The 13,189-nt window shown below is 36.5% G+C and overlaps 2 protein-coding genes across 2 annotated transcripts; both read right to left on the bottom strand.

Moving 5' to 3' along the window:
• Positions 1–649: 649 nt before the first annotated feature.
• LOC108106063 (fatty acid synthase) lies at positions 650–7,069 on the bottom strand. Its single transcript, XM_017212921.2, has 9 exons — positions 6,957–7,069; positions 6,773–6,892; positions 6,469–6,713; positions 4,498–5,778; positions 3,822–4,434; positions 3,485–3,759; positions 3,078–3,427; positions 1,923–3,018; positions 650–1,864 (listed from the first exon to the last, which is right to left on the bottom strand). Exons 2-9 carry the CDS (start codon positions 6,879–6,881, stop codon positions 1,190–1,192), a joined length of 4,644 nt encoding a protein of 1,547 aa, XP_017068410.2. The 5' UTR covers positions 6,882–6,892; positions 6,957–7,069; the 3' UTR covers positions 650–1,189.
• On the bottom strand, positions 6,924–9,341 carry LOC108106062 (fatty acid synthase-like). The gene is made up of 2 exons (XM_017212920.2): positions 8,830–9,341; positions 6,924–8,774 (listed from the first exon to the last, which is right to left on the bottom strand). The coding sequence occupies exons 1-2, from the start codon at positions 9,339–9,341 to the stop codon at positions 6,947–6,949; spliced, it is 2,340 nt and encodes a 779-aa protein (XP_017068409.2). The 3' UTR covers positions 6,924–6,946.
• Positions 9,342–13,189: the final 3,848 nt, after the last annotated feature.

Below are 13,189 nucleotides of genomic sequence, written 5' to 3'. Positions count from 1 at the left end.
ATGCCGCAGAGAGAAGCCGATTCGTCGAGGAGACATCGTCTTCGTTTGCAATACAGCCGTGCCGCGTCGAGGCTGGCGGAAGGACGTCGTGGATGGGTCCTTTGCTGGAATGGATGGTGAGGTCAGACGAGCCCGTTGGACAATGTGCCCCGCTTTAAAGTTGGCTTTGGATTTGAGTGAAGGGGTTCTTCATGGAGTTGGGGGGATAGTTTACTATTTAGTATTGGTCCTCATGAAAAGATCGGGCACACTAGATAGATAAATATGGCGCGCTCGTGGTGAATTGGTAGTCAAAAACCATGGAGTGTGGGAGGTTATACTGCGGTAAGCGATCTTTCTATTAGGGTTCCTCACTAGAACAAAACATACGTACGCACGCTCATACATTTATGAGTTTCTTGGTTGAAATTACAATAGTGGCTTGGGTATTCAAGACGGGTTGCCGTATCGCCGCTGTATTTTATAGGCAACTCCCACCCGAGTGACGACATCTTCATTGTCAAACACAAACATAAATAGAAAACACTCGTTCCCCACTGGGTATTGGTTTCATATTTTTGTGTGTGTGTGATGCAGGTAACAGAATGAAAACCGCTTTTATACTAAGAAGGGACGAAGACACGGCCACAGTATCTGATGAATGCGATAATGAATGAGAAACGATTTTATTTAACAAACTTAACAGTTTTTACAGGTACAAAATGCTTAAGTTAACAAAAATAGGTATTAAGAAACAATGAAGGTATATTTTGCAAGCGGAGCCAGTTTTTCCGTAGGTTGTGTAGTACAGTGCCATATATGTGTAACAATTTTTATGTATCAGATAGTTTCGTTGGGTCAGCGGATTGCTGACAACTTAGGTGATTATCTTTCTGAATGTCTGAAAACAGAGGTGGTTAAGCGATTTTTGTTTGTTTATCAATGCTGGAGTTCCAAAAATGTTTAACTTGATGCGAAGGGCATACAATAATTTGGAATAATGTTTCCTGCGAATTTCTAATGTGGGACTTTAAAATAGAAATAAGGCAATCAAAGGGCCAATTATTTAAGTACCTTTTTTAATGAACTACTTCATATATAATCCTATACTTTATAATTTTAAAAATCAAACTACTAATATTTATTTAGTTTTTAAACTTAAGCTTACGTTTTTTAATACGAATATTAGTGGTTATGAATAAAGGAATTCTTACACTACCGAGACTGGCTTGTCATTTCGAATATATTCTTCAAAATTTGTATCTTCTATCAGAACTGGATCAAAACCGTTAATTATCTGACTTAATGATGGATTATCCAACATGGTAGTATGATTTCCTTCAATTACTTTGAGTGTTACCTTTCCAGAGGTCAGTAAAGAAAGGCAATAATCTTCATCAATGTCTTGCAGTGAAACCTCAGAAGGTCGGACCAATGTAATTGGTGATTTTATTTTTTGAATACCATTTAAATCAAAGGAAGCCGCCATTTTAACTCTCCTAAACATTGCGTCTACCATTGTCGCAGAGTATTCTTTGCTGTATACATTCTGCTTTTCAACATAGTTCATGAAAATTGACTTTTTTTCTGAAAGGCTTTTCACTTTGTGAAAAACTTCAGATGTGGTTTCTTTAGTTTCTTCAGGGAATATCTGATTGACAATACTAGAAAAAAGCAAATCATAAAGTTCATTGTCTGAGAAATGGTCACCCAAATGTAAATTTGTAAGGCGTTTTAAAAAATGTGGCGCTCCATCTAACAACATTATATGTCCACGAAAGCCACAATTTTCAAGCATTTCGGCTACCTTTAAAGCTATAAAGGTTCCAAATGAGTATCCAATTATATAGAACGGTTCTGTTTGCCGTAATAATAGCTTGACTTGCTGTAAAGTGATGATAAATTATCATATTTAGCATGATCTTTAAATAAAATGGACTTACTTCAAAACATTGTTGTACGACGTCCTTAAGATTTTCTAAATGAGCGAACTGATGTAGCTGTAGAACAATAGCCCTACTTTGCAATCTGGAGCCTATTTGATACCATGCACGTCCAGCTGTTCCCTCCAATCCAGGTATTATAATGTTTGGTTGTAGGGTCTGTTTTGAAGGAGCTGCAGAAGTCTTGAGAGGAATAATAACTTGATCACAGTTTGTTTCATCGCCTAAGTTCCGAATTAGTAACTCCATTCCAAAAAGCTTTTTTTCTGAAGGAAATATCATTTTTATTTCTTCATCGTTTTCTTTTTCTCTAGCATCAATAATCTCCTGTAGCTTTTGGAAAGTAAGGAGTCGTAAATCTTGTGGGGATAAAATTAACTCAAAGTCTCTTTCTAGGGTTTGCTTAATTTCAACAGCCATTAAAGAATCCATACCCATTTCTGAAAGTGTAGTACCTAACGAAATTGTTTTTAAGTCTCTTATTCCCATAATATTCATGACTGCATCAATAATACTCTCATTTTCAGAACGACCATTACGTTTTTCAGCTACGACCATGCATGACACAATTGGAGATTTGGATCCTAATAAATGATCCAGTTCCTGGATACACGATGAAATTCGTTGCTGGAGGGTACCTCCTATTTCTAAATCAATTTTGTCTTCTGCCATATCAGCCACTAAGCCTACTTCACCGACTGCTCCCCATTGAATAGCTTTAGCTGGAAATCCGTTTCTGTTTCGATACTCAATTATGCGTTCCATTACAGAATTGGCCATCCCATAATTTGATTGGCCCGCATTTCCCCGACCGCAAGATACGCTTGAAAAAACTACAAAATGCTCCAAATCCGGACACGAAATTCGAGATACCTCATCTAAATGTTTAGTGGCAATAGCCTTAGGCGCAAAGCTTTCTAAAAATTGATCTTTGGTTTGGTTTGTAAAAATACTATCCCTTAACACAACTGCCAGATTAAAAATTCCACCAACTGGTCCTAGAGCAGAAGCTTCAGAAAGTAGTCTGCGGCATCCATTTTTTGTTGAAATATCTGAGGTGCTGACAGCGATTTCACAACCATAGGTCTTCCATAGCCTATTTGCGAAATTTTTTTAAGTTTTTATGGTATGAATATATTATATTGAATTACTCACGCGATCCTGAATGATTGATAGTCTGTTGTAATTCCGCGACTAGAGCTAAGCAAAAGTTTTTTAGCTCCGCGCAAAGCCATCCAATCAGCCAATTCCATTCCGAAACCCCCCAGCCCACCAGAAATTACATAAGTAAGAGTAGGCTTAAAGTAAATTTGACTTATCACCCTAACAGGTAAAGTTGACGGATCATCTGGCCTTTCACGAACTTGAATAACAACTTTTCCAATATGTTTGCCACCGATCAAATGTCTAAAGGCCTGTTCAATTTCATGAGCCTGAAAGACTTTAACAGGTAATGGTTGAATAATTCCGTTAGAAATATCTATATCAATAAGATTTTTCAAATGCTGAAAGGAGGGACAAGTCTTAATATAAGTATTGTGATGGTAATTTTATAATATTACCCAAATGTCTTCTTCTGGAGCAACAAGAAGGCTATCAGCAAGGACTGCATGGAAAGTAATTTCTTTTAAAAAGCACCCTAATCCAATTTTGTTGTCGTTGGCCATATCAAACTTTCCAATTTCCAAAAAATGTCCAGACTTGCCAAGACATCGTACTGATGCAAGCAGTTTTTCTTCCGATAAAGAGTTTAAAACAAAATCCACACCCTTGCCGTTTGTTTCACGCTGCACCATAGTCTCGAATGACGTATCCCGAGAATTTCCAATGTTGGATTCTAAAATTTTTAAATTTTATTTAAATATTCTCATTAACTCATCAATAACTATTTTGAATTACCTTTTAGCTGCGGAAATGTTTTTAGTAAAAATTCTTTCTTTATGGGATTACTGCAAGTTGTAAAAACTTCCAGGTTATAGGCCAAAGCCACTCGAATAGCGGCTAGACCTATGCCCCCAGTACCAGCATGTATAAGTATGCTTTTTCCCTTTCGTATATCACTTATCATAAAGAATGCATAGTAAACAGTTATATACACCACAGGAACAGTAGCTGCCTCTTCTAAAGACCAGTGATCAGGAATGTCCCATATTAGTTTTGATGGCTTTTCTACATAGGAAGCTACACCACCCTTTTCCACCATACTCATTATACGACGTCCAGATACCATGTTAATACCAGAATATTCAAAACCCAATACACAGTTTTGATCTATTCGACTTGATCCATATAATTCAACAGCTAACCGACCAGTTGCAAGCATTACATCTCGAAAATTTAGAGAAGAAAAAGCTATTTTAATTTGACAGTTTTGTGAATTAAGAGGTCCCTTTAACCATTGTAAGGTCGATAAGTCTCCTCGTTGAATGACGTTTCCATAAATGTGATCTAATCTGGCCTCTGGCTTGTCAATTTTGAGCAATTGCAAATGTCTATAGCTTCCCCAAGAGCCCTTATTAAAAGCAACCGAATATATATTTATAATGTTTAATAATATATATAAATAAATACTTACATTGCGATATATGTTAAATGCCAACCCCAATGAAAACTGGTCGGAATATAACGGGTGAGACAAATCAAAGGCAGGAGCACTTTGATCATCAATAAAAAAACATCTTATCAAATTTCCATCAGGTTCCTTTCGCAAGCAATTCACTAACCCAATTATTCCGTTAAATTTCTCGTTAAATGAATACACAATAACTGGTGATTTAGTACTTAACGCAGCTTGCAACACTGCAATCCAATCAAAATTAATATCATGTTCAGATATTTTTACGAGGACTGGTTGTACTGTTAGTTTCTTTGAAACTTTTTGCAATAAAACAAATTTTTCTTCATTGTTATCGATTGAAAGAATCGAAAGCGTTTGAAATCGTTCTAATATTTTCAATGCTGAAATATCCATGGTAGCTTTTTGTCTAAGCAATAAATAACCATTATCGACAAGTACCTTGTGAACAGTTGTAATCTTATCTTGCACTTCATTTGCGTCAAACCCCCCAAGTACGATAAAATAACAATTTACTTGAGAAGACAAACTTCCGTTTTCAATACGAGCCCCTGTAATGGTATCCATATTTTGAGATGTCAATAGAATATAGTCTCCAGTAATAACAGGTAAATCTTCAATTGATTCTATAAAATCGATTAGCACGGGCTTTTCTTCCTCTACGTGTACCTCAACCAACTTTATTTTAAGGGTAGGATTATTTTCAAGGGCGATTTGAATGCAAACACGAGCAGCATTTTTAAAGGAAAGCAATGTCGATGGGAAAAATGGAAAAAAGACATACTCTTCACGAACTGGAATACCAGGAGACCGACGTCTTTGTACTGGACTGGCATGTAGACCAACGAGTTCAATCCCTCCTGCTATAATCCGATCGTACATGTGATCTACATACACATCGAAAACACGATTGTCCGGATTCATTTGGGACATTAAATCGAAATGATGTCTTCCATTTATTTTTAATTTTCGAATTTTTGTTGGTAATAAAAGAGTTCGTGAATCAGTCCCCAATATCTGAATTTGAAGCATCGCATCCATAAAAGTTACCCAGTTATAATTCCATTCAACCTTTCCGAATAAACCATCTGAGCGGGCTATTTGAACGGCTTGAAATGCGCCATTATAATGATAGCCCCGTAATTTCAACTCTTTGTAAAAGTCCCTCTTAGATATCATTGGAAAATTAGATTTACTTTGAAACTTATAAACTTCCGGGATAGTCGGTTTTTCAGTCTCACGGATGGTGCCGGTAACAACTAAGTTACCCGCTTCTGTTATCTAAAAAAAGGATGTTTGTTTACATATATATAACCGTACACCCATGATTTGCAAGCTTTATTCTTTAATATCTCGAAAAACATATAACCGAAATTAAAATTTAATATCTCAAATGAAAGAAATACATTTCGAGCATAAACATTTAAACATAAAATCAACCAGTTTAACTTAATACTAAATAATTTCCTTAAAAACGCAAAAGAACATTTTTAACTCAAAAAAATTATTTGTAAACTTCTCATTCTTGACTTCTTTTTATGAATGCAACGGTAATCAGCGATTCTTTTTTGAACTCTACTTCGGAGCAAGCTTCGGTGTGCTATGATCAACGTTTTTTCGTTAATTTCGCTGCGTTTATTGTAGTAATTGGACGAAATTGGTCGGGGTCAAGCTTTATCCATAGATTTGTAAACACTATAATAAAATTATATTTAGAGATCGCAGTTGTCCTGAAAATTACAAATTACAGAACAACATCTACAACAAAAAATATTGGCTCCCAAAACATTACGAACACCGTGCACGATGCTAGTATGAGTTGCTCGTAAAATAACATTTATTCTGATTATAAAAATATGCTTTTGGAGATTTCAAAGAGCATGTAGCAAGCCGGAATCATTTATCGAGATATTAAAGAATAAGCTTGCAACTCATGGGTGTATGAAAGTATTATGTGCCGACTGTACCAACCTCAAAATTACCGGTGCCATAGTGAATCATAACTGTTAATTCAACTTCTCCAGTAACTGGCATAGTTGTTGCTCTTATGAAACGTATATCTTCAAATTCAACAGGTACATCCATATAACTCGGACCATGGTACATAAGTGAAAATGTTTCCCAAACATACTGAAGATAACATGTAGCTGGTACAAGAATTTTTCCATCTATGATATGTCCACTCATAAATTCTTCATTGTCACTCGATAGATTAACTGAAAACACTCGTTCCCCACTAGATTTTGTTTTCATATTTTCGTATTTTGTCACAAACCAGTCTTCACTATGATCCCAACGAATAAGGGAGCTAATGCTCGGAGTTGTGCGTGATACCGGGAACTGGATTTTTTCATATAAGTTAGCAACATGCAGTAGAGCGCCATTTTGGTATATTCTGTTAAAAATATAAATACACTGTTATTTGATTTTTAATGACTGTCTACCAAATTTATACATACTTCCCAAGAGCAGCAAGGAAAAACAATGCGTTATTTTTGTTACCCCTGTTTGTTAAAGAGATATTTACACCATTAGGCATTGATCGCTTAAGAATAGCACCTAAAAGGCCATGAGGAGCTACTTCAATAGTTAGTGAATTTTTAGGTAGCAATGAAAGTGTTTCCTCAAAAAGTACACTGTTCAATAAGTTATTAGTATGATACTCTGCAGAACAAAACTTTGCTTCATCCTTATTCCAGTCATTTTTGGGAACACTTGTACTTAACCACTTTATAGATCTGTGCTTAGGATTTGGAATAATTTCTTTCATGTATTCTAGTAAAGGGAGCCCCATGTGGGCTATGTATTTTGAATGATAAGCTATATTTGAACAGGGAACTTCCCTTGCGAAAATGCCCTTAGTTTTTAATTCAGCTATGAACTGAGAAACCTCATCTTCTGGACCAGATATTGTACATGAGTCCGGGCCATTATGACAAGCTATTTCGATCGACTTTGGCAGCATATGTTGAATAGTCTTGTAGCCGAGGCCCACTGCTGCCATTGAACCTCTTATTTTTTCTAGATCCACGCTAACTCTTCCACGATAATAGGCAGCTAATATCATTTGATGAGCATTTAACCCACCATCCGCATATGCGCAGCCTAATTCACCAACAGAGTGTCCAATAATGAAGTCAGGTTGAAAATTAAGAGACCGCAAGACATCTGTTAGGCCAATTTGCACAGCTGCGATTCCCACAAATGAATTCAAAATGTTTTGGTAAATTTCTGGATCAGGGGATGTTAGTATATGTATAAGGTTTATATCTTTGGATATCAATATCTGGTGGCAAAATTCAATTGCTTCCCGAAACCGAGGTAATATCATAAGTGATCTTCCCATTTCGTTCCATTGTGATCCCATTCCGCTAAAAACCCAGACAATCGGCCGTCGAAGACCAGTATAATGCTGAATATCTCTTGATAATATCTTACATGGTTCAACTCCTTGCTTAGCAAAAACTGCATATCCCCGAAATACCATTCCTGAAACATCTTCCTCTTGAATATTTTGAAGCAATCCAATAAATTCAGCATCCAAAGGATTTTTCTCTACAGCACTAAAAATCTCCTGAACTGCCTCCTCTGTTCTTCCTGACCATGTGAGTAGACGCGGCACTTCATCTTGTGGTAATCCAAAATTATCTTTGGACTTGTGATTACCCTTCAAGAGTGCATGCGCGTTAGCTCCACCGAACCCAAAAGAATTTATTCCAATAAAGGGCTTTGGTAACGGAGTTACGTCTTTTACAACAATTAACCTTCCTTCGGATAACGGTGCAATTATTTCTTTGATCTCAGTAAAGTTTATGTTTGGTGCAATTAATCCAGTTTCAAAAGCAAAGCAAGCTTTTACTAATGAACATATTCCAGAAGCTGCTTCGGAATGACCAACATTTGATTTCACGGAACCAACCAATAATGGCTCTGTCCTTTGACTGCATAACACATTATCGATTGCTTTACATTCCTCAGGATCACCGACTACCGTTCCAGTACTGTGAGCTTCCAAATACCCCAAAGACCTTGGCTTATCACCAATTTCTTTGTAAAACTCGTCAAGCAATTTCTCCTGGATTATACCTGATGGATATGTTATACCCTCCGGCTTGTATCCATCGCAGTTGGTTTTTGAATAAACTACGGTTGCATAAACACGTTTAGCGTTTTTTTTCTTTTGTAAAAAAAGGCAATTTATGGCCTCTGATCTTGTATAACCACTAGCATTTTTATCAAAGGGACGACAAAACCCATCAGGCGCAAGAACGCCAAGTCTGAAATACGCAATAATATTTGTAAGTATTGACTAAAAAATGGTTTATGCCTTACCGTGCGAACTGGAGTGTTACAAATGGATGAAGTAGTAAATTTGATCCACCAATAATTGCCGCATCAATTTCTCCATTTCGAATAGCGCTGAATGCATTGTCTAACGCATACATTGAACTAGAACATGCTGTATCTAATAAAAAAGAGGGTCCTTCAAGTCCCAAACAGTATGAAATTCGGTTTGCCATCATAGCACGACTACATCCTGTGATTCCAAACCCTCCCGATGAAACTTTTTCATAAAACCACGTTTTTTCGGATTCAGATATACAAGACCCTATGTACACTCCAGTTTTAGATCCACGTAGACTTTTTGGATTTATTCCTGAGTCTATAACAGCTTCATAGGCCATCTCAATTAATATTCGTGTTTGTGGATCCATTGTATGGGCTTGCTTGAAGTGTACTCCGAAAAAAGTCGCATCAAACTTTTCAAGCTCACTTATTTTTCCAGATCTTTTCGGTATTTCTGGATTAAAATGACGCCATCGACGTTCATCATCATCAACCATATCTACCTGAAGTGAAAGAAATTGTTCATTAAATAATTTATTTATAATAAATATATTTTGTTCCCACATTACACAACAGGAGCTTAATCAATTCAAATCTCTTACGAATAATTTACTTGTCTAAGCCAAAATGCAAAGAACCAAAGAATAACCAATACTGTCTTACACAATTTAAACATTTTTATTTGCTGACAGAAATTGACGCAGCGACACCTTTTGTCAGAAAGAGCATGTTAAATAGCTGATGGTGACGTCGCTGTCCATGTGACGTCTTATAATCTACCTTTCTTAAAAAATCGCAAAATAAGGTTCCGATTTGAAAAATGATTAGTATATCGATAAAATAAGGATTTATTCAAGGTCAAACGAATTCATATTTTTTGATATTATGGACGCCACATTATTAATTTTGCGGGCGTTAGAGTAGGTGTGGCCAGAATACGCGTTGATGGCAACATTGGAAACTACATGCTTAATGGTGCTACAGTTGTTCGCGGCTAATGGGCGCAAGAGTGACATAGTTTCTCCACCCATGAAACACCCTTATCATTTATATTATAATTCTCCTCACCTCCATGCGGGACATTTTTATTAGTAAGGATATAAAAAACCCATATATTATAGTTTCTTAAATAGGTGCACGTGTTCAAAGAAGAAATAAAATATAACGATCGGATCATGATTAGTTTTCCGATCTCACAACACCTTATGCAAGAATATTGAAAGGTATTCACTACCCTAATTAGGAGGATTGGGAAGGTCTTAAGGGGTTGAATATTCTCAAAACACACTTTCAATTTCTATATATGTAAATTACGCTTTGTGTGTGTTTGGTCAGATGTTTATCATGACATGAAAAACCGATATCAAGTGTATAGTTAAGTATAAGTCAGTGTTTCACGTTTTTATTCCAATTTAAGAATTCATTAGATTAGACACAAAAGGACAAAGGCTTTGCATTGCAGTCGTGTTTATTAACGCTCACATACCTCACCCTAAAGAATGTATATATATAACATTCTTGATCAGGATCAATAGCGAAGTCGATTGAGCCACGTCCGTCTATCCGTCCGTCCGTCCGTATGAACGCTGAGATCTCAGGAACTATAAAATATACAAACATGAGATAAAGCATGGAGATTCTTGAGGTCCATACAGAGCGCAAGTTTATTTCAGCATCATGCCACGTCCACTATTAATCACAGAAAACTAGAATCGCTGAAATCTTAGGAACTATTAGAGCTAGAAAGTTGGGATTAAGTACGTATTATCTTGACATGTCAGAGCATCTTACGGTGGTAACTCTTACGACCACCAAGCTCAAAGGACTATTTTCGCTATTTGTAGAAATGTTGGGAAGAAGTTTTTAATGACGCCCATGTTTTTGGAAAAACTTAAAAATGAAGGTGCAGTGAATAAAAACTAAGCTAAAAATTAATTTAAAACAAGGAACCAATCTAGTTTTTGAATTCGTGCCAATTGTTTCAAGCTAAAACAAGAGAAGAAACCATGTTCGCAAGGAGATGCATTAGATGAATGCAATTCAATCTGTCGATGGACACGTCATAAAAATTCAGAAGGTTTCAAACAAAGGATTCTTCATTATCTGTATATAAACTATAGAGCATATAAAATTTCCTGAAATGCTTATGACCGAAGCAGGATCGTTATTGCTCCCACTCCTGAATACTTTATTAGAGTGTTATATAATATATTGGTAAAAATTTTAATTTGTAATGACGTTTCTAATGACGCCCAAATGCGTATTATTTTTACAACATGCGGTCACGCCCACAAACCGCGGAAAACTGTATCGTCCATAAGATTATTATGTGTGTCTTCATTTGAACTGGTATAATTTATTGTATATTTTTTGTAAATATCTTTCCATTCACCTAAGATTTTTTAAATTGGAACAATATTTTGCTACTTGTGATGAAATGTAGGTTATAAGGTCTCATATGTAAACATGCTGTTTGGACAAAAGGTTGCGCTTTGTCCATTTCCACGCAATATTAATATGTTACAATTGCGTAAGACAGTAACGGGTATGTTATAGTCGCAGCACTCGACTATATCGTTTCTTCTTGTTATACCCGTTACTAGATTCGTTGAAAAGAATGTAACAGGTAGAAGGAAGCGTTTCCGACCCTATAAAGTATATATATTCTTGATCAGGATGAATAGCGAAGACGAATGAGACATGTCCGTCTGTCCGTCAGTTTATCTGTTCGCATGAACCCTTAGATCTCAGGAACTATAAGAGATACAAAGTTCAGATTAACCATGAAGATTCTTGAGTCCCTACGCAGCGCAAGAAATCTCGGGAACTATTAGATCTAGAAAGTTGAAATTCAGTATGTATAATCTTTAAATGCCAGCACATCTTTTAGTAGTAATACTATCCGGCCACAGCCACCCATACGCCCACAAGGCTTTCGGATTTTCAAGAATAGCTGATATCTCGGTAACTATAAGAGATAGAACGTTCGGGTTAAGCATGTAGGTTTTTATGATGCTCCCAATACAATTTGTTTTTTTCCGATCAAGCCACGCCCACAAAACCCAAAAAACCAAAAATGCAAAAATCTTAAAAACCATAAAAGCTACAAAGTTGTGCTTAAGAATACGTATTTAAGAGATGCCACTGCAATTTACCACGAAGTTGCATCCGGCCACGCCCACTCTAACGCCTACAAACCGCGGAAAACTGTGGCGTCTATAATATTATTATGAATGCTTTCGTTTGACCTTGTATAACTTATTTCTGTAAATATCTATCGATTTGCAAACGATTTTTCAAATCGGAACATTATTTCGCTATTTATGAAGAAATTAAGTTTATAAGGCCTCACATGGGCAGTGACGTCACTATCAGTTACTCATGCTTCCTCTGAATTCTTGTGAATTTCCACTAGCAAAATTAAAATTTTAAAATTTTGTAAAACAGTATCGGGTAATCTATCCGGTATTGGGTTTCTGTTTTATTATACCCGTTACTCGTAGAGTATAAGGGTATACTAGATTCGTTGAAAAGTATCTAACAGGTAGAATGAAGCGTTTTCGACCCTATAAAGTATATATAATATATTCTTGATCAGGATCAATAGCGAAGTCGAATAAGCCATGTCCGTCTGTCCGTATGAACGCTGATATCACAGGAACTATAGCAGATTTGTAGAGATGAAGCATGAAGATTCTTGAGGTCCCGGGACAGCAAAAGCATCCGGCCACGCCCACTCTAACGCCCACAAATCTCAAAAAAAAAAAATCGGTGAAATCTCGGGAACTATTAGAGCTAGAAAGTTAAAATTCAGTATGTTTAAACTTTGGATGCCAGTGCATCTTTTATTGGTACTTATCTGTCCACACCCACCCATACGCCCACCAAGCACAAAAGACGGTTTTCGCATTTTCAAGAAAACCTGATATCTCGGTAACTATAAGTGATAGAAAGTTCGGATTAAGCATGTAGATTTTTATAATGCCCCAAATGCGAAATGTTTTTCCGATCAATCCACGCCCACCCTAACGCCCACAAAACTCGAAAAACCGAAAATGCTAAAGTCTCGGGAACTAAAAGAGCTAGAAAGTTATGCTTAGGGATGCCACTGTAACTTCCTACGTGTTTTTATCCGGCCACGCCCACTCTAACGCCTACAAACCGCGGAACGCCACAGTGTTAATAATATAATGAATGCCTTTGTATGACCTTGTATAACTTATTTCTGTTAATATCTATCGATTTGCCAAAGATTTTTCAAATCAGAACATTATTTCGCTATTTATGAAGAAATTTAGGTTATAAGGCCTCACATGGCCAGTGACGTCACTATTAGATACTCGAC

Source organism: Drosophila eugracilis, unplaced genomic scaffold (genome assembly GCF_018153835.1).
Source record: "Drosophila eugracilis isolate 14026-0451.02 unplaced genomic scaffold, ASM1815383v1 contig_1399, whole genome shotgun sequence".
Taxonomy (NCBI): Eukaryota; Metazoa; Arthropoda; class Insecta; order Diptera; family Drosophilidae; genus Drosophila; species Drosophila eugracilis.
This window is presented reverse-complemented; position numbering and strand designations above follow the sequence as displayed.